Genomic DNA, 22,336 nt, shown 5'->3' on the forward strand with positions numbered 1-22,336 from the left:
CCCATTCACTTTAACGGGACGGCTGGTGATGCGGCAGTGACACAACAAGGTGAGGGACATGGTGGCAGCAGTTAAATGGATGCCCGCTAACAGGTGCTGCTGTGATGGATCTGAAATGACAGGTGCTCTTTAAATGTAAGGACTCGTTCTTGTTATTAGTTAGAATCTTTAATATTTGCAAACAAAAGAAAGGTTTCCTATTTAAAATAAGCTGTCAGTCTGTCATACAGTTTGTAGTGTACAAAAGTGCAAAACAATGGGATAAAGGAATATTCCTGAACTTTGTTTTATCTCATAGTTACTGTGAAATTGTGTAAATACATCAGTGCATGTTATCTCCGCTTGCAGAGCTTGGATTCACTGAAATTCGTTTACCAAAAATGTAAATATTGCAGAATATGCATCCTCATGCTGCATAACTAAGCTCCATTGCATGCTTAATAAATTAAATTATTAATGTATCTTAAATAGAAAACTATCTTCAGATAGATTTTTACTCCCAAAAGCATTTTATTAAAATAGATTTGATAAATCAAAAAAATCTGATTTTAACCAATTGCTGACCAGCAATAATCGCAGGAGAATCCATCACGATCCCATGAACCGTCATAGCTGTACGTCAGTCCCTTTGAGTGGGATAGCAGCCATGCCCGCTGCACTGCAGGGGTGCCGATGCTTGTGACCAGCAGTTGCGATGACCGCTGGCTACGAGCGATCGCGGGCACGAGAGGCAGAACAGGGCTGTGTTTGTGTGTAAACGCACACATCCCAGTTCTGTGAGGAGAGGAAGAGAGAGATTGTGAGTTCCTACAAACTGGGAACCACGATCTCTCATCTCCTATAGTCGGTCCTATCCCCCGCAGTTAGGACACACACACACATACATAGAACACACTTAAAGCGGGATTCCGCTGCCGTTTTTTTTTTTTTTTTTACCTGTGTCACTGGTGGGCGATTCCTACGGTGTCTTTGCAGTCACGATCAGCGTCTTTTTAACCCCCGGCGTGACGATTTCATTGCTAAGGAAAACTTTTAAAAAAGCAGTCTGGCGGTTTCCATTTTCACTGTGGGCGTTTGAAGCCCACAGGCATTTACTTCCTGGATGACGCTGAGCTCCCAGCATCCACCGCTCCATCTCGCACATGCTCATTGAGTGTCCTGTTTGTTTTCCTTCCTCTTGCCTCGTGTGCTATAGTGGTAATGGCAGATAGAGCTGCCTGCCCACTTTCAAAATGGCAATTTCGGACACGCCCTCGTCACGTGACCGGCGTCCTCCTTCTGAAATCTCACGAGATTTCGGCATGACTGTGTCCCCCATGGATTCCTGGGAAATAGCTAAAAAGGTTCCCAGGGACCATTGCAAAGCCGATAAACATGCCTACTCCCACGGGAGGAGAGCCCAGAAGTCGGCATAAACATTAAAAATAAAAGGTAAATACTGCATATTATTTTATTTCAATGGTCATAACTGCATCTATGTTCCAAAGCCATTTGAATAAGATGAACTTGCAATTTTCTGTACAAAACCGCTTTAACCCCTTGATCGCTTCCTAGTGTTTAACCCCCTTCCCTGCCAGTGACATTTACACAGTAATCAATGCATTTTATAGTACTGATCGTTGTATAATTGTCAATCGACCCAAAAATGTGTCAAAGGTGTCCGATGTGTCCACCATAATGTTGCAGTCTCTATAAAAATCGCAGATCACCGCCATTACTAGTTAAAAAATTAATAAAAATGGCATATATCTATCCCTACTTTGTAGAGGCTATAACTTTTGCGCAAATCAATCCATATACGCTTCTTGCAAATTTTTTTTTTATTTTATTTTTTATCCACCCTGTTTTGGATAGACAAAGGGTTATCTTCCCTGCCAGTCTTCTTTCCTTTTTTTTTTTTTTTTTTTTTTTTTTAGCCATCTGTGTCTCATAGGAGCGATTTCCCTTCACTGCCCAAAAGCCTATAGCCAAAACAGGAAGTGAGAGCAAATCCCTCCAAAGTGTCACCAGAACTAGTGTCCCCATTGGAAGATTTACCCTCTTATACTGTTCTGCTGTCAACCTAAAAGCTTGGGATTTTCCTTTTACTTTCACATTCAGTGATGAGGGTTATCTGTACAAATAGGGAAGGTAAGTCTCCCTAACAAACATCAATAAAAAAACGGAGAGGTGTTCTAATCCCTATATTATATCCCCAAAAAAAAAAAAATTTGCATTTCGCTGCTCTTTAATCTTCACCTTTTTTGGGGCTGCTTTAAAAATAAAAATCTTCTTTCTTTCTCTTTTCTTTTCCTTATTTTATTATATAGTATATATTTAATATAGAACTGTTACATTTGGAGCTGGAAAATGACAGGAGCTGGACAGCCAACATGACAAAATGTTGGCAACCATTTTTTAAAAGTAGAACTGCAGGAAAAAAAGGAAAAAAGTTCTGCTTTTTTCTGACCTTTTGCTGCTTACAAATAAGTTGCCTCCCAAAAATGTCTCTCTCGGCTCTGGATGGCTGCTGCGTAAAGATATAACGATCGGTTTCATTGATGCCGTATAATACTTCACTGCGGCTCTCATACAGTGAAGAGATTCTGTTTTTATTAACCAGCCCTTCCTCTCCCCTTTTTTCTAATCACAAAACCCCTTTTCCACTGAATTCAGGGCAGTCTGTGAATGGACAAGTGCAACGAAGGGGCAAATAAAATATAATCGCGCCCTTGTCCATTCACAGTTTGTCATTTTATGAATGGACAAAGGTAGAGGAAATGGATCGTTTTGCTGTAAGCGAGCCGCCGCGCCAGGAGTTTGGCGCTGAGTGTAGTATCTGGCAAATGAAACCAGGATTATTACCTTTTTACAATAGCCACCCAGACCTAGGAGAACCATTGCCGGAGGTAAATTATTTGTATACAGTAAAGGCCGAAAACAAAAATAAAAAATAGTTTCCTGGAGTTGCGCTTTTAGGTCCTTTCTCATGATGACTGTATATATGGACATTTTCAATGTCTCCTTCGAAGCCATCGCTGGTACTTTCCATTCATTGTCTGCTTCCTAAATTGTATACTAATTTGTGTTCATTTGATTAGATGAGGTACTAGTATTATTAGGACCGGCCATACACAATTCGATCCGTTAATAGGCAGGCTGAATGAACAAAGTTGATAAACTTGGTTACAACCAGCCTGCCCGATTCTCTTACAATTATTGCTATAGCCGCTGTCACTGTCTTCTCCAGTCAGAGAAAGCTGTCGGGAGGAGACAGTGATTATCGCTAGAGGCTATAGCAATAATTGTAAGAGAATCAGGCAGGCTGGTTGTACCTCAGGTTGGTACATTCAGCCTGCCCATTAACGGTTCGAATCTTGGCCAGACAATGGCCCGACACGAGGGATTCTGCTGTCAGCGCTGTCTGTGTTAGGCTGGATTTACACCAGTCCGGTGCAAATTCCAGCTCCGCTCTCTGTGAAGAGAAAAAGCGGCTGTTCCTCTCCGTTCTTCTTTTTTTTTTTTTTTTTTTTTTTTTTTTCTTTTTTTTTTTTTGTAGCTGCGGATCAGCTGAGTAGGCAGAGGGGGGGAGGTTTAGTGAGGAGGGGGAGAGAATGCCTGTGCAGAACACAACACATCTGCGCATCAGATGCTTTCCCATAGAAGAATATGTGCCTGCAATTCTCACCGCACTGCCTAGAAAACGCACGCGTTTTTTGGGCAATGCGGAGTGCGAATACAACGCAAATATGTGAACCAGACTGATTTGAAAGTAATAGATTTTAAAATGTTCTGCGAATTGGATGTGGTGTAAGGTGCATCCAAATTGCATAGGTGTGAACCCAGCCTTAATGGGGGAATCGTGAATATTTCTTTGGGTTGCAGGAAAGAAATTTGCACCGTGTATGGGCCGGTCTTATGCTAGGATTAGGCTGTGTTTACAATAGTGAATGCACCACGTTACTTATGACAAGGTTGTTTTGTCAGTCGGCTTCATAATGATTAGAGCATGTTGTCATAATTATAGGCCCTGTGCACATATCGCCCATCTTTTTTTTTTTTTTTGCCAGTGACGGGTTGTCTTGGGGTAATTACTGAGTGAAGTGAAATTCCAGTTTCGTCTATAGGAAAATCTCTTACAGATGAACTATGTATATTTGCAGGATTTTAACAAGATTATAGCATATCTTTACCTTTTCCTGCTTTGAGACTATTACAAATCTTAAAAGCATTTTCTGTCTATAAAACTCATTAAGCGGATGCTCTGTCTTTATATCCTCATCTGATTTGTTTCAGTGTTAAAAAAAATAAAATAAAAGCTTCATCCTCTGCGTATCTTTAGGGTCCATGCACACTAGGCAGAAGAAAAAAGGCCAGAAATGCTGGCAGCATAAACACCCCCATGGCGCTTATTGTACACATGTTTATGTACGCTTAGGCGCGCTTTTGTTTATTATTATTATATATTGTTATACAGGATTCATATAGCCCCAACATAAGCATTTTTCCAAAAACACTAAATAAATGTGCACTTAAATGCTTTGCGTGCCTAAATGCCGCATTTAGGTGCGTCAAGCGTTATTTATTTTTCCTACCTAAAAGCTCTTTTTAAAAACGCACTTGTGATGTTTTTTTTTTTTTTGTTTTTTTTTTTCTTTTCTTTATAAAAAATTTTTTTTTTCATTCTTTTAAATGTTGTAATGTGTATTGACACATAGGGGTTGATTTACTAAAGGCAAATCGACTATGCAGTTTGCAAGTGCAGTTGCTACAGAGCATGACAAATGAGGTAAATCTTCATTTTACAAAGAATACCCAATCACATGCAAGGCAAAAAAGACAGCATCTTTGCATGCACGTGATTGGATGATTGAAGTCAGCAGAGCTTCGTCTCGTTTACGAAACTCTGGAGCAACTGCACTTGCAAAGTGCCCAGTCTATTTGCCTTTAGTAGGTCAACTCCATAGGCTAACAGAGTTGCTTCTACAAGCTGAAGCCAAACGCTGGTTTTAAGCTGAATTTTTAATACCCAGTGTGCATGAGGCCTTTTAGGCTCCATGCACACTAGCATTTTATTTTTATTTTTTAACCACTGCCCGCCCACTGTCATATCACAGCGTCCCAGAATGGGCACACTCGCACGCAGCACTGTGCTGCTAGGACTCAGCACGACCCCTATCTCTGTAAAGAGCCGCGGCTGTTTAACCATGTGATTGCATGTGACCGGCTGTGATTGGACACAGCCAAACACTGAGATGCCAGTAATCGACGCTCCTCGCTTCACTGACAGTGTGTGGCGAGGAGAGCTGGTCAACGGCATCTCCTCGCAGGGGACAACAAAACATGTAATAAGGGCACTGATCATTAGTGCCCTGATTACATTACAGCACCACAAGTGTCACCAATCAGTGCCAGCAATCGATGCCCATTAGGGATGCCAGTCAGTGCTGCCCATCACTGCTGTCCGCCAGAGCCACCTATCGGTGCCCATAAATGCAGCATATTAGTGCCTCATCAGTGTAACCTAATCAGTGCCCATATGTACCACCTCATCAATGCTCACCAGTTCAGCCTATCAGTGCCGCCTCATCAGCGCACAAAAATTACATATTTACAAAATTTATTGACAGAAAAAGTAAGAAAAAAAATGTTTTTCTAAATGTTTGGTCTTTTTTTGTTATAAAAAATGAAAACCCAGCAGTGAATAAATGCCACCAAAATAAATCTCTATTTTTGTTTTAAGAAAATTTATAAAAATTTCATATGGGTACAGCATTGCATGACCGCGCAATTGTCATTCAAAGTGTGACGGTGCTGAAAAATGGCTTGGGCAGGAAAGTGGTGTAAGTGCCCAGTAGGCAATAAACGCTGGAAAAAATGCTGGTAATAGCTTTTTCTAGTTGCATTTTAGGAGCATTAGTGCTTTTGTAATAAAGGGGGGGCTCAAAAAATGCTATTGGCATCTAGGAGCGTTTAGGAACATTTCTGCAAAAAAAAAAAAAAAAAAAAAAGCTTCAAAAACAATTTATTTTCTGCTCCTAGACGCTGAAGCTCAAACTAGAACTCATGTACACTGCTGCTGGTAAACTGACGTTTAGGAGCTGTTGAGCATTTTTTTTCAACTGCTCCTGAACTCTCCTCTGTTATCTTATTAGTCTATGTACACAGGGTCATTTTATAGTCCTTTCTAGGTAGTTGAGTTTAGAGGCCTTTTGTGGAAAGCAAAAAAATGATTTCAGATGCTGAGTCTAGAGGCATTTCAAGCACCAAACGTGGTAACTTGCTTTTAGCCTCATTTAATTTACAGGCGTTTAAAATTTTTGGCTATTTTGAAAAAAAAAAATTATATATATTTTTTTTTATTAACGCAAAACGCAGATAAACGTGGCAAAGCGGACGGTTTAAATGTGTGTTATTGTCTGTCAAGTTAAATCCTTCAGGAGAGCTTGTAAAAAGTTCCGTGTACATTTAAGTTTGAGACCCCATTCACACCTGAGCGTTTTGTAGCTTGACGCCTGAAGCTACAAAACGCTAGAGGGGAAAAAATCCATTGGAGATGGTTCACATCTCCACTCCAAGTCGCCTGAAGCCCTACGCCTGAAGCTCAAACCAATTCCCGGACCCTTTTTTGTCGCGCTAATCGGGCTGATTTGGGCGTTTTTCTTCTTTTAACATTGGTGACCTTTTGCCCTGCACAAATTCGCGGCGAATCGCGGTAAAAAACTCCACAGAAAACGCTACGCTCAGGTGTGAATGCAGCCTGAGGGTTGTATTCACACCTGAGCGTTTTCAGCTTGTAAAACGCCTGAAAAACGCCCAACAAGCAAAATCCCTTTCATTTCAATGGCACCTGTTCACATCTGAGCCTTTTGTGACCTGAAGCAAGCTGAAAAACACTCTGAAGCCCAAAAAGAACATTATCTTCTTGGGGCAGATTACAGGTGTTTTTTTTTGCCTTTTACATTAGTCTGAACAAAATCGCTGTAAAAATGCGCAACTTTGAAACGCTCAGGTGTGAATGCAGCCTAAAGTAGTGTGCATGGACACACAGAATAATCCTATTTAGCTTCTAGAAGCAGAAAAAAAAGTCTGCAAAACTTGTCTCACCAACAATAAAACTTTCACACTGAGGTGCTTTTCAGACATTTTAGCGCTAAGAATGGCAGCTGAAAAGCACCTCTCGTGCTCCCAGTGTGGTGCACTTGCGGGAAGGGCGTTTGCGGGCTTCCAAAGCGCCATGCCCATTGAAATGAATGGGCCGTGCTGCCGAAGCGCCTGCAAAGCTCTTCGGCAGTGCCGCAAAACGGTCGCCTTTTAACCCTTCCTTCAGCCGCTAGGGGGAGTTAAAAGCGCCCCGCTAGCGAGCCCGAAAAGCGGTGCTAAAACTAGCGGCGCTTTACTGCCAACGCACCCCTGCCCCAGTGCAGGGAATGGGAATGATCTTGACTGCTCTATGCAGACTATACTTGAGCAGCTCATATGCTGCCGAGTGTCTGAAATGTTATGTAACTAAGCAGAAATGTACAAACCTGGCCTAGTTACAAGAAAAATGCAATTCGATTTTTTTTTTTTGGGAGCACAGCACATTAAAGTAGAAAGGGAATTTTTTGTGACATTACAATACAGAATGCCTCAGTGGGAATAGTGTATGATATATGGAATTACTGCTTTCCTTTTTAATGCCATGTTTTTTTGTTTTGTTTTTTTCAACAGATTTGATTGAAAATGCTTATACAACAACCTCTCTTATTAAACGGGACTTTAAGATCACAGAAGCAAACGAACATAACTTGCAGAGGAACCATATCACTGTGTCGAAAAAACGGAACTGGTTGACACAGAGCACTCACAGATACGAGTATAAAGCCATTTGTCAGACCTCCATTTCTTATCCAATTGGGAATAAAGAACCGGAGCTCCTTTTGTCCAGAACAGAGAGAGATATTCCTGTTAAAGCACCTGAGACCGAAACCCTCCCCGCCACTCCTGGTAGCCCTTTAGCTTTGCCTGCCACTGACCTCACCGAAGAGAACGATGCCGACGATGAAGGAGAAATTTGGTACAACCCCATCCCTGAAGATGATGGTCCCTATATCTGCCCCAGTCCAGCATCCTCCAAGATGGTTTCTGATCCAGGACAGGAGGTGCTGGAGGCACCAGGGAAAGCTGGAGGGGTGCTAAACACAGGGGACCCTTCACACATGTCTCCATCCACTGAGATCAATGCCGGAGATTCCTCACATTCCACAGACCATGGCATGCAGCTGTGCAAGCAGAGGGTCGTGTGCAAGACTGCTGAAGACACCACAGTTAGTCGGTCCCCCGAGCATGGTAAGCAGGATTTGTTCTCCAATATTTCTGTTTGTGATTATTTGGGGCACTTTTTCCCCCCCAAATGCGCATACACAGTACTTTTCCATTATTCCAATAGAAATTGTGTTTAGAACCTCAGCTCTGCACAGTTCCACCATGCTGTTACATAAGATTTGTTGTGCCTCTGGGACCCCCCATGAGTATGTACCCAGCATCCAAGTTGTCTGGGACTTTAACGCTCTCCCAGCTTTAGACATGAGGCCCCCTTTACACTTGCCCACCTTGATACATATTGTTAACGTGCATTATGAATGTCATTGCAACACCTCAACATGGATAAGATGGCGTACTGCAAGGGTGAATCCAGCCTAAAGTATTTACACATTAAAGTCATAATGAGCTTTAAAACACGCCTTCACTGATCTCTGTAGCTGTAGTTACTATGAATCAATTTATCCCCGAAGCCGAACTCCAGTAATATGAAAACCTCACCCTTGCGGTGAGGTTATTGTCTCTGTATTGCATGTGATGATGCCAAATACTTAGCCCTCAGATTGGAAGTTTTGGGCAGAGGAGTGCGCCAAAGCAGGGAGTTAGGTTAGTAACATAACCTGCACTGTACCCCGTAGACATAATGAGCATGGGGGGGGGGGGGGGCTGTGCATTGCAAGGGTATATTTTTTTTATTTTTTTTTCATAGTCCTGGACTTGAGCTTTAAGTTCACTGCAGGGGCATTCTGTTCCATTTTTGTAGTCTGTTTCAAACAACTTGGAACACCTGCTCTTTTGGAAGGCTGCCGTGTCTCTGCTTTTTGTACCCTCTGCTAGGTGAGGAATCAGGAGAGTTGAAGTGTAGCGGTACCTTTTTGCTGTGAACTTTGTGGATGAATTGCCTCACAGTTCCTGAAGCTACAGACATCGTGAGAGTTTGCTTTAACTTCCCTCTACTGCTTCTTAAAGTGGACTTCAAGGCTCCTCCCAGGCTCTGTTCCAGCCTAAAACTGCTCCAACCTCCCTTCTAACTCCTATACCATGTACCGTGTAGAAGTCTGGTCACATGATATCTCCAGCGACCGTCTTCAAGATAGAGAAGAGAGTGCTGACAACAGGTGGAGTGCCTAGGCAGCGAGATCACCTATAGACCTACTATGGGGCATCTTTTTTTCGGTTGTCCCTCCTCTCCCCTCAAGCCAGCCACTAGGAGCCAGTCATGTGACTGGTCCAGAATGCCCTGAGAATGGATTAAATATAAGCATCTTCTTTTTACAGGGTAGTTGGTATAGGAATCAGAAGTGGGATGGGATCAGTTTTAGGCTTAAATAGAGCCTTGAATTCCACTTTGAGATTGTGTAAATTTTTGAATGACCATTCACTTTTATAGCGGTGTTCTGGTGGCCTTGGCTCATTGAAGTATGTAGTTCCCTCTGTCCAATGGTGGTGTATGTTTTGCGTTGATTAACCACTTCAGCTCCGGAAGATTTGGCTGATGAATGCCTGGGCCATTTTTTTGCGATTCGGCCCTGCGTCGCTTTAACTGACAATTGCGCGGTCGTGCGACGCTGCACCCAAACAAAATTGGCGTCTTTATTTTATTTTTTGGTGGTATTTGTTCACCTCTGTGGTTCTTATATTTGGCCTTGTTGCCTAGCTTGCCAAGATACGGTTGTATCTGGTCATACTGAGAATTGGTTCAGACCACAAACTGGATTAGATGAGCTGTGGTATGTGATGCAGATTGGTGTATTCATATGAATGTCCCAGGTGTCACAAAGCCTGACCCATCTTGTTTGGTTAAAAAATAACTTTTATTTCTTTTTTCCTGTTATTTGAAAACATGCCCACACAGCATTCTGCTTACTTGTTAGGCCTCATGCAAACTGGTTTCTTGTAAAGGTGGTTTATCCTGACAGAAGAAAATCAGCATTATAAACTCACCTAAGCTGCATTTTTTTTTTCAAAACAGTCTAGGTGAGTTTATCAGAGTTTAACAGTTTGGGAATTTATTTCATTAGAAAGGAGCAGGGAACACCGCTCAGGTGAGTAGATCCAGGTGAGTAAATTAAATGAATGAAGGACTCCTCCCAAGGGTGCAAGCCACGGCTCGCCTGCCGTAAGGACTGGAAAAAGGAAGAAACTGTTGCACACCATGCTGTTTTATGGCTTAAGCATTAAGAATAAAGGACTCCTATTCGTTATCTTGGTGTTTATTTTGTTGACCAGAATTTAAATTTATTCTGGCCTTTGATGAAATAAACAAATGCTTTTGGTCTGTTGTAGATTAGCAATATGGTCTGAGCACTTTGCTCTCCACTCTTAGATACTGATCTGGCAAGGAACTGCGGGGGTAGGTAGGCTCAATTGAGAGCCACCCTAGTATAATTGTTTGTTCTCCCTTCCTTTAAAAAAAAAAAAAAAAAAAAAAAAAGAAGAAAAATCCCTCTCTGCAAGTGCATTGGATGTAAATTGTGGGACTTGCTATGACTAATGTTAGATGTTTATCTTTGAACGTTAATGGGTTGAATATCCCCGAGAAACAAACAACAGTCCTATGTGATCTTTGGCGCATGAGGGTACAGGTTGCATTTATGCAAGAAACTCGCTTTCGGTCTGGGAAGATACCTGAATTCCACAACTGACACTATCAAGGGGGGGGGGGGGTGAGCATCCTGATTTTCGGGGTCGGTTGCTTGGTCTCTTGTCAATTATAAGAGTGACCAGGAAGGACGCCATCTGTTTCTTAAAGGAGATCTGGCTGGCCGCAGAGTTACGTTAGGCTCTATCTACCTAATCAAGCACAGCTGAGCTGTCTAGATAAAACTCTTAATGTCCTACAGGGCTTTATGGAGGGTGTATTGTGTATAGGGGGATCTTAATATGGCTCTTGACCCACTGTTAGATGCCTCCAACTTATCTACTCATCTGTCATATTCCTATCTCAGACGTGTGAAAAACGCCTTGCAATCAGTACGCTTGATAGATGTCTGGCGGGTCCACCATCCTAGTGACCATGATTATACTTTTTATTCATTCACACATGACGGCTAGTCTCGAATAGATTATGTAATGGTCTCCCAGTCTCTTTTACAAGCTGTAGTAAGCTCCTCAATTGGAATACAGACTGTGTCTGACCACGCTCCGGCTTTAATGGATTTACATTTTGGCGCTTTGGGAACCAGACCCTGGGCATGGAAACTTAATGAATCTTTGATCCAGGAAGGTCCACTGCATTTCATTGGCCCTAACCAGAACTTTTTCTGAGAACGATCCTGTAGGATATATCTCCATTGACACTATGGAGAAACTCATAAATGTGTCATGCGAGGTCTGCTGATCCAAAATGCAACAGAACTATGGAAAAACAGGCAAGCAACACTCCAAACCCTGTTAAATGTTGTAGCGAACTTAGAAACCATCCACAAAAAAAAATCTCTCTCCCATACAGTAGCAGCAGACCTAAGGGCTCAGTGAGAAAAACTGGCCTCCTTGCTCCTGCATGAGACTAAGACACAGTTGCGTAGGGTCAGGAACCGCTGCTAAGAACATTGGAATAAAACTGGTAAACTGCTGGCCCATTCGCACAGGTAAACCTCACGAAGAAGCTGTATCCTTTTTATATTGACTCCAGTTGAGGGAAACGCTGCTATCTGTCTCCTGATGTGGCTGAAGGTTTTCAAGAGTGTTATTCTTCCCTCTATAACCCGTCAGCCCCTTTATCAACTGACCAGGTAGTGGAAAAGCAAAAAATGATTCAGGAATATCTTTCCTCTTTGGGCCTTCCAACGATACCTGAGGATGCGTATGAATTAATGAATGCTCCCATCGCAAGTGAGGAATACCTGATGGCTATCAAGTTAATTAAGCCTCACAAGGTGCCTGGCTGATATACGGAAGCCTACTATAAGGCATTCGCTTTAACTCTAGCTTCAAGATTCATACAAGCGGTTAATTCTATTCTGGCAGACCAGCCGTTACCGAAGGGCTTGTTGAGGGCATATATAACAGTGATCCCCAAGGAGGGTAAGGATCAAGCCCAGTGCATGGATTTTTGACCTATCTCTTTGCTAAATGTGGACCTGAAGATTCTTACACAGATTTTGGCATTTAGTCTCCAATCTCACCTTCAGGATGTCATCCACCCTGATCAAGCCAGGTTCATGCTTACCAAGGGGGCGAGGATAACACTACCAGACCCCTTGATATCATCCACTTGGCTCACTCTTGTAAAATACGTCTATGCTATCCTTCGGATGCAGAGAAGGCTTTTGTCAGGGTGGATTGGACGTTTCTGAAGGAGACACTAAAATATATTGAAGTTGGAAAAGACATTGGCAAATGGATAGGTGCCATATACTCTGCCCCGCCTGCAGCTATCAGAATTAACATCCATGTACTTTAATTTGACTAATGACACCAGACAAGGATGTCCCTTGTCCCTGTTGATTTTTATCTTAACTCTGGAGCCATTTATACGACGTGTACAAGGAAGTACAGATGTCCAGGGCTTCTTGAATGCCGTGGTGGACCATAAAATCGCAGCTTTTGGAGACGAAATGCCGCTTTTCATTACATCCCTGGAAATTACGTTGCCAAATGTATTAAGGGAGTTCAATCAGTATAGTACGCTGTCTAATTTGAAAATCGTCCCCTACAAATCTGAACTGCTTAACATCACGTTGGCCCCTACACGAGTTCAGGCTCTTCGATCCTTGTTTTCTTTTCCATGGGTATCCTCTCATCTGACATACTTAGGGGTGAAATTGACTTCCTCCTATAGATAAAAATAACTGTCCGCCAATGCTCTGTGCTTTTGTCTGACATGGAAATTTCTCAAAATGAATATTATGCAGAGGTTACTTTTATCTCTTTCAGACTTTGCCAATAGTAGTTCTGACCGCTTTCTTGAAGTCCATGCCTGACCGCTTTCTTGAATCCATGCCTGTTTTGCTCATATCTGGCAATGGCAAAAACTCAAAGGGGCATGGCCTTCCCGGACCCTTTGTGATATTACCAGGCAGTTCACATTGCCAGGGTATTAGCATGGTGTAGAGATGAGGGACATAAAGCATGGGTATCAATTGAACAATTTGATTTGGGATCCGACCCGGCCAGATATCTTCACCACCCACTGGAGTGCGGGTACATTCACAGGTGTGACTACTACCTTTTTATAGTCTACCTGCTAGCCCTGTCATTTTACTTCTTTAAGAGCCTATTTACACCAGTGGGTGCAGGTTATGCATGTTCAGCATGTTGCCCATTGTGTAGGGCAGTGCAATGTTTTCTGACAACTCATTGTGCTGTTTGTGTTGATCATTGTATGTCAATGCACCTGTGTGAAGGAGCCCTAAAAGTGAGCTAAAATACCAATTTGTAAATGTATTTATTTTTTGGTAAATTGGCACTTTTTCATTAAAATTCCGTGTGTGTGTGTGTTGTTTGTTTTTGTTTTTTTTGTTTTTTTAACAGTACATAGTTACATAGTAGATGAGGTTGAAAAAATACAGGTACAAGTCCAACCTATGTGTGTGATTTATATGTCAGTGTATATCCCTGTATGTTGCGGTCGATCAGGTGCTTATATAATAGTTTATAAAAACGATCAATGCCCCCCCGCTGAGACCACCGCCTGTGGAAGGGAATTCCACATCCTTGCTGCTCTTACAGTAAAGAACCCTCTATGTAGTTTAAACTTCTTTTATTCTAATTTTAATGAGTGGTCACAAGTCTTGTTAATCCGCGATATTGCCGAATGACGGCTACAGCGCGGACCTGCTTTGCCGGGACTACGTCTATTGAGGGGCGCGCGCGGCTCGCTCTGTGATCAGCGAGTATGAGACTCGCCTGATCATAGATCGGAGCAAGGGGTCGATCCCGACCCCTTACCACATGATCAGCTGTCAGCCAATGACAGCTGATCATGTGATCACAACACATCCGGTAATTGGCTATTTTTCGCGCGAGGAGAAAAAAAAAAGCCGATCACCGGCGGCCGTGAGAGGGACTTCAGTCCCGATCATGGCCAAGTCATCAGTGCCCATCTGCCCCCTGCCAGTGCAACCTAATTAAAGTAAAAGTGCCACCCATCAGTGCCCATAGTGCCCACAGTGCCACCCATCAGTGCCCAGTGCCACCTATCAGTGCCCACAATCTGCCTCAACAACAGTGCTGCACCTCATATGCCACATATCTGTGTCCATCAATGTCATCTACCAGTGCCCATCAGTCCCATCTATCAGTGGTACCTATCCATGCCACCCATCAGTGCTGCCTTATCTGTGCCCATCAGTGCTGCCTTATCTGTGCCCATCAGTGCTGCCTTATCTGTGCCCATCAGTACCGCCTTATCTGTGCCTATCGGTGCCCACCAGTGCAGCCTATCAGTGCCCACCAGTGCCGCCTCATCAGCGCATTTCAATGAAGGAGAAAAATGACCTGTTTGCAAAATTTTATAACAAACTATTAAACATGATTTTTTTTTATTTATTTTTTTTGCATAAAACTCCCAGCTGTAATTAAATACCACCAAAAGAAAGCTCTATTTGTGGGAAAAAAATGATAAAAATTTCATTTGGGTACGGTGTTGTATGACCGCGCAATTGTCATTCAAAGTGCATCAGCGCTGAAAATTGGTCTGGGCAGAAGGGGGGTTTAAGTGCCCAGTAAGCAAGTGGTTAAATATTGTTTATTAAAGTTTACAATACAACAGGCAATAAAAGGTAATAGAGGAAAACATCACAGAAGCAACAGAACATCTGCACAAGCCAGGGAAAGCGTGGTACAGTGAATAAAAAGGAACTAAACCCATTGATTTAACAGTTTCCCAAAACAGTTACATTTAAGACATGCCATGAATGATAACTATCGGTGTCCAGTGTGCTTATGTTCGCTCTCAACCATACTGTAAAGCCATCAAATGACTGGTGTCATAACTGATCACATGTGCAATACCATGGCAACTGCAGATCAAACAGAGGCTAAGATGGCAGCTTCCTTGGCTGTAAGGGAGGGGAGGGTTTAGTTCCCCTTCAAATCACAATAGCAGGGACATAAATAACACAGGACACTCCCATATCACTACAATATTTCTGATCATATAATCCAATAAACTGTCTATGTACCAGTCCCAGAGTCATTGGTGTCCAGCCTTCCTCAGTTTACAACTGTTGGGAGGGATACCTCTCCGGAGAGGTGAGGCTGCTTGGCTTCTGGAAAGTCTCCAGCCGTGGACATGGCAGGGACATGGCAGGGACATGTGCCACTTTGGCCATGAATGTGGAGTTTCAGAATAATTTCGTAAATGAAGGGTTCACATTAAATCAAAGTTGGCTTCATGCATCATTAAAAGTACACTTTTGTATTCATGGCAATCAAGTAGGTTTAATTTTCCAACCTGCTCTAAATTCGGCAATCTAAATGCTGTAGGCAAATAACATTTTGGTCTGAAAAGCCACATACATAAACCCAAAGTTGTGATATATTTTTCTGGAAACATTGCTGGAGATTTTCTGATATTAAGGTGTTAACCTGGGCTTGCCGCTTGTCTGTGTGCTGTCGTGTATGTGCAGATTCTGGAGGTTTATTCACAAACCAAACTGTCCTCGTTTTTATAACCACAAAGTGCACTCCTACCTCCTTCCAACAGTGTTTCGAATTTTCTTTTACACCATTCTTGGTGATTTTATGTGCTTCCATAAGGCTGATGTCAGATGGGGGATTTTGTCACTGGAGACAAAGGGCCAGTGGTAGGATCATTAAAAAGCTGCCTTTCTTTCTCTATGGAATCGCTTCTTTACTGAGTTAACAGCTAACTAGCTGAGGCAGTAAGATGTCGCTCCCATTAAGGCTGGATTCACACCTATGCAGTTTTAGTGCTTTTTGCATTTTGCAGATTTGAACTACAGTCCATTTAACATGGTTTCCTATGGAACACGTTCTGTAGTACAAATCCGCAAAATGCAAAAAGCATTAAAAATGCATAGGTGTGAATCCAGCCTAATAGTGATCGAGATTCAGTAGGGTTTGGGGTAAGCGATTCCATAGAGGTAAGTGGAAGGCACTTTGAAGCTGGTGATTTGTCGCTAACGGCAGAGTCCCCCATCTGACATCAGCCTAAAGGATCAGGGGGGAGGTGCAAATATTTCAAAAACTGAATTGGGGATTGTAATATTTTCTCTTTTGACAATCCAAAACTAAAACTTGCTAAGGATGTATTGTTAAAGTGGTTCTTCTCCTTAGAGAGAAAAAAATAAAACTCAGCAGCTACACTTACCTGTCCAGGGATTCGGTGCCATCATCACCCGAGCCAGCTCCTCGGGTCCACACAACAACATACTTCATTTTGGAATCTGGCTGTGACACCTTGCGACTTCACAGCTGGCTTTTGCACTGCGCATGCGTGAGCCACGCCGTGTTTTGTGAATGGCCCTGCAGCTTCCGGGGACCTGTGACGTGTCCCTGAAGGCTGCAGAGGAGGGCCGAACTTCCGCAATCCAAGTAGAAGTAGGAGCGAGTAACAACCAGGTACACTCCCCCCCCCCCCCCCCCTTCCAAAAAAAAAAAGCCCCAAGACCTAAAGGGGTTAGAAGGAGTGTAGGCAAGCGGAACGTTCCACTTTAATTTTAAAAAACTGCAAAAATTATGATAGTGAGGTCTTGGTTTATTCTTGGGATAAAAGTGTCGCTGAGGTTTTTGCCCAGTCACATGAGGAAGATGTAAACGCTATAGATTATGGAAGGACCAGCTGCAATCCAGATGTGCTGTTAGTGCAATGGCATAAAATAATAATAATATAATAATGACCTACAAGTGCCTACACACTATGATGTGTCAGTTTTGGCTCTCTGCAAGCTGATGCATAGGTACACATCCCCTAATCCAATCCCATTCATCAGTGGCCAGGCTAGACACGCTGTGGGATGCTGGGTGGGCCGTGTTTATGCTTCCATGTAACTTTCAAGAATCATTTGTGTAGGCAGTTTGGAGGGCCGGCAGTATGTTTTGTTGCCTGTCAGTGCTTACAGCAATTGTACACTTTTATATTTTTTTCGTTTCAATATATTTTATTTGCATCAATAAAATGTAACAGAGACATTGTAGAGAATACTAAAACACAGCAAAAGGTAATACAGATATGTAACCATTCATAGACCTGAATCGCCTAGAGAGTGTACAGACAATCAATATAATTGGAAAAGAACCATGAGCCCATAAAAAGTAAAGGTTATAGGGAGTACAAACTTAAACATCTGAAAAAGTCAACAGCCTCCAACAGGCCAGAGCTAACTAATACATTTGTGCAGAATCCTAGTGATAAGAAATGTCCAGGAAGAAGGTAGAGTCCTCCACCACCCCATAAGGGCTCTTGCTGTGGCCGAGAACCCCCCACCCCCCGCCGTAACTCAGATAAGAGAAGACCAGGATCATGCACATCATAGGTATTGAACTACTCAAAGAAACCAAAATAGTAAACCCAAACAAATTGTATCTGGGGGTCCAACCTAACTAGTTAGGTGTAAAGGAGCCCAGGTTCCCGGAGACCGAGAACAACAAACTGAGGTCTACATGGTAGGGCAAGGGCAGCCATTGAGTTCAATTGACTTGACCTCGCTCCACAATGAAGCGCCCATTGCAGAATGTACCCCTCTAGGCTTCATAGAAAAAGGCTAAAAGTGGGGGAAAAGAAAGAGAACGGAGAAGAGGGAATAAGAAAGAAAAGAAAAGGAAAAATAAAGAAAAAAAGATGAAGGACATCTACCAGCAGGAGTCGACCGTGGGGGGATAAGATCATATCCAGGATCCAGATCCTAGAGCAATTATGGGGAAAGGGCAACTCCCACGAAGCTTGCCCAGGGCTCCCAGATGGCCCTGAATTTGTCTGAGCGGTCCAGGAGTACGCTTGCCGATTTTTCTTGGAGCATGATCCAGGACACTTTTCTCTTGGCCAATACAGTGGAAATAGTGGGTTGTTTCCATGCCTTGGCAAGAGTAAGCTTAGCTCCTAACAAAATAAAAGTGATGAGGCGTTGCGTATTCCTGGAGGCTCCCTCTACAGGGAAATTGAGGAGCGCCACCAGAGGAGACATCTGAACCGGTGTGGTAGAAATTTTGGAGATCCAGGTAAAAATCCTGTACCAGAACTGCCGTATTCTAGGGCAAGTCCACCAGGTATGTATCATGTCACCTCGTAGGCCGCAACCCCGGAAACACAGAGGGGAAGTGGATGGAAACATTTTAGCTAATTTCGAAGGAACCAGGTACCATCTTGTTAGCACCTTGACACCGGCTTCTATCATACTCGTGTTAAGAATGCCTTTGAAGGATTTGATAAAAAGCCCTTGCCATAAGTCAATGCTCCAGGATTGGTTAAGATCCTCTTCCCATGCCAGCATGTAAGTTGTTTTGGAGCGTGTGGAAGAGAGTGCCCTGTAAACAACTGAAATCCCCCCCCTCTGCTCGCCGGACTGACCGCACCATGTTTCATATGGAGTCACTTGGGGACCACTAGGAAGATGTCTACATTTATTGTGCAGGAAATTCGTAATCTGAGTGAAACGAAAGAGCTCAGTAGAGGGCATGTCAAGTTTGCTGATACAATAGGCTTTAGAAACAGGGCCCAAAGGTCTAAGGAAGTGACCTATTCTATACATCCCCTTGTCCAGCCACCATTGAAAGGCTTTAATGTCCCGTCCCGGAGGAAATTCTGGGTTATGAAAGAGGTGGGACAAAGGTTTTAACGGGGAAATAAGACAACAATTATTTTTTAGACCATCCCAAACTGAAAAGGAGTGGGAAAGAGTTGGGGACAGTATCGGGGGCCTCATTTTTTTGGGGCACCACATAAGAAAGTCCAGTGTGTGTCTAGGAACCGCCTGTCTCTCGATCTGTATCCAGTCAGGCTTCTCCCATCTAGAATAGATAGCTGATAACTGTGCCAGCTGGGCTGCTTGGTAGTATAGACGTAAATTTGGTAGACCCAAACCTCCTTCCGATTTGGATCTGAACAAAATGGATTTAGAGAATCTATGTCCTCCCTTTCCCCAAACAAATTTAACAACTTTAGCTTGAAAACGTTCTAAGCGCACCCTGTCTACTGGGATGGGAAGAGCTCTGAAATGATACAGAATACGAGGGAGCAGCGTCATCTTAATGGTGTTGATTCTACCTAGCCAGCCCAGGGACAGCCCAGACCACCTGTTTAGATCCTCCTCCAGTTTGTGAAATAATGGTGGATAATTAGCTTGATGGAGGAGATCAATCCTGGAGGTTAATTTGATCCCCAGGTATGATATCGTAGTATCACTCCAGGTGAATTTAAAGCTGTCCCTGAGCCTTTCCATGAGTGGACCAGGGATATTAACATTGAGAGCCTGAGATTTATGATAATTGACCCTGAGACCTGATACTAAACCAAATTCCGTAAGGAGACTGCAAATGTTGGGCAACGAGGTCAGGGGAGACGAGACGAACATCAGAATGTCGTCTGCAAATAAGGCACATTTGTGCTGTTGAGAACCACAATGAATACCTTGAATATTTGGATTATGCCTAATGGCTATAGCCAAAGATTCGATTGCTATTGCAAAAACCAAAGGGGATAGCGGACAACCCTGTCTGGTACCTCTTGATATGGGGAAAGATTCTGAGTAAAATCCCTGCATACGAACCTGGGCTGTAGGAGACGAGTATAGGGCACGCAAAACATTGAGGAAGGAATCGCCAAAACCCCAACGTTGTAACGTTGTAAAAATATATGACCAGTGCACAGAGTCGAACGCTTTTTGGAGATCTAAAGACAAAAGGCAACCCTGCCTGGCAGAATTCCCGTCCCAATTGGAATTAAGAAGCGACACGATGTCTATGGCCCTACGCGTTTGATCAGGGCCCTGTCGTCCCGGAATGAATCCTACTTGATCTTTGTGTATGTATAAACTAATGAAGGAAGCCAGACGGTCCGCAAGGATTTTGGTCAGAATCTTCAAATCATTGTTGATGAGGGAAATCGGTCTGTAATTACTGACTGAACTAGCATCTTTATTTGGTTTAGGGAGGACCGTGATATAAGCCTCATTAAGAGAGGAATCAAGACTTCCCCCCCTACGGAGGTTGTTGAAGAAACGGGCCATGTATGGTGCAAGAGTGGGGGCAAACGTTTTATAGTATGGTATCGAAAAGCCGTCCGGTCCAGGGGCCGAATGCATTTTCAAATGTTTAATCACTGCACACACCTCATCTGCTGAGATGGGCGAATCCAGCCTAGCTTTGTGTCTATCCTCCAATGAGGGGATCGGGAGGGTGTCAAGGAATTTGTTGATGTCCGCAGGGGACGGGCTGTGGGTACCACTGTATAATGATGTGTAGAAGTCACGGAATTCGTGCATGATGCGTTGAGGGTTTTGGGACATGGAGCCGCCTTGGATTCTAATTTTAGGGAAGGCCTGGGCTCGGAATTTAGGTGTTAGTCTCTTGGCCAGCATAGAACCAATATTATCGCCCTGATAGTAAAATCTGGCTCTGTTCCAGCGCAACCATTTTTCGGCTTTGGTGGTCAGGGCCAGGTTCAAAGCTAATTTAGCAGCATCCAGTTTGGAGACTGGAACAGAACTTGGGTTCTTTTTATGTTTGGTTAGCTTTGTGTATTCCCTGTCTAAATTATCAATATTAGTTTTGTTGGTTTTGTTAATTTGGGATGAAATTTGAATAAGATGACCCCTAATTACTGCCTTATGGGCTGCCCACAGACAGGTATCATCTATGTCGGGAGTATCATTAGTAGCAAAGTATTGTAGGATACTTTGTTCGATTTCCTGAGCTCTAGCAGGATCACTCAAAATAGACTCGTTGAGTCGCCAACGTCTACTTGGTCTGTGGCAAGCAGGACGAGAGAGAGTCAAGACAACCATTGAGTGATCCGACCAGACCACTTCCTTAATACTAGCCCTTTGAGCAAGAGAAATGGAAGCAGATTCAACAAGAATGTGGTCTATCCGGGAGAAGGAACCGTGAGGGTTAGAATAGTGTGTAAAGTCTCTTAAAGTCGGGTTAACCTCTCTCCAGACATCAACCAGACCTTGCTGGAAAAGCAGCTTGGCTATGCGTAAGCTTTGATTAGTGGGTCTAGTCAGGCGTTTGCCCAAGGGGCGTGATGTGTCCAAACCCTGGTCAAACGCGGTGTTGGAGTCCCCTCCAAAAAGTACTGTACCCTCAAGTAACGGTGTTAAGGTGGAGAGCATACGGTTGAAAAAAGCTAACTGGCCCTTGTTGGGGGCATAGTAAGATACAAAGGAGTATAGTTTACCATCAAGCTCACCCACTAATAACAAAAACCTACCCTCCGCATCCTTGAATTCAGATTTCAGTGTGAATTTGCATCTATTAGAGATAAATATGCCCACTCCCCTAGTTTTATCTTCTGCGTTGGCCAGAAAAAATAGGGGAAATTTGGAGTGGATAAAGGAGGGGTTATATCTTTTAGGGAAGTGTGTTTCCTGAAGCAGAGCTACATCCACCCCATGTTTGTGTAGATACTGAAATACTTTGCGCCGTTTAAGGGGAGAGTTTAGACCTTGGGAATTGTGGGAAATTATTTTGAGAGGAGTTAGTGGAGATAAGGTCGCGTCAGTCATTGAGCAGAGAGGGAGGACCGCCAGCAAAAACAAAAGCACTTACTCTGCAATATCCACTATTTCCAAACCAACTTACATTCCATAGAGGAGGACCCTGATGAGGAAAAGCGCTGCTCCGAAAGGTCCCCCCGGCTACTCCTGCAATGATAATGATAAGAGAATAATTAGTACAGATGGAAGGAAGAAAGGGAATAGGAAAGAAGAGAAAGACGGGTGACAAGAGAGTCATCCGTAGAGTGGAGGGGACAGAGTCCTCCACCTGTGAGGATAAATCAATCAAACAACCCAACCCTACTAAAAGTAGGGATAAGGTTTGTCCAGTTACCAGGACCAAAAAGTCCCAGTGAGCCAGACAAATGGGGGGTACATGAGCACCGCCCCAGCAGGAAGGCCTCAACAATTATGGAAAACCATAATACATA

General features: G+C 43.3%; 1 protein-coding gene across 3 annotated transcripts in view; it reads left to right on the forward strand.

Annotated features, from left to right (window-relative positions):
• The window catches only part of SYDE2 (synapse defective Rho GTPase homolog 2), an 87,656-nt gene that overhangs the window by 22,898 nt on the left and 42,422 nt on the right, over positions 1-22,336 (forward strand). For all 3 annotated transcript variants that reach the window (XM_077450322.1, XM_077450323.1, XM_077450324.1), the window contains one exon: positions 7,693-8,310. In XM_077450322.1, the coding sequence (XP_077306448.1) occupies positions 7,693-8,310 (618 nt within the window). The remainder of the gene's footprint in view (positions 1-7,692; positions 8,311-22,336) is intronic.

This window comes from Lithobates pipiens, unplaced genomic scaffold (assembly GCF_037356315.1).
Source record: "Lithobates pipiens isolate NorthernLeopardFrog02 unplaced genomic scaffold, aLitPip1_a1.2 Scaffold_23, whole genome shotgun sequence".
NCBI classification, from domain to species: domain Eukaryota; kingdom Metazoa; phylum Chordata; class Amphibia; order Anura; family Ranidae; genus Lithobates; species Lithobates pipiens.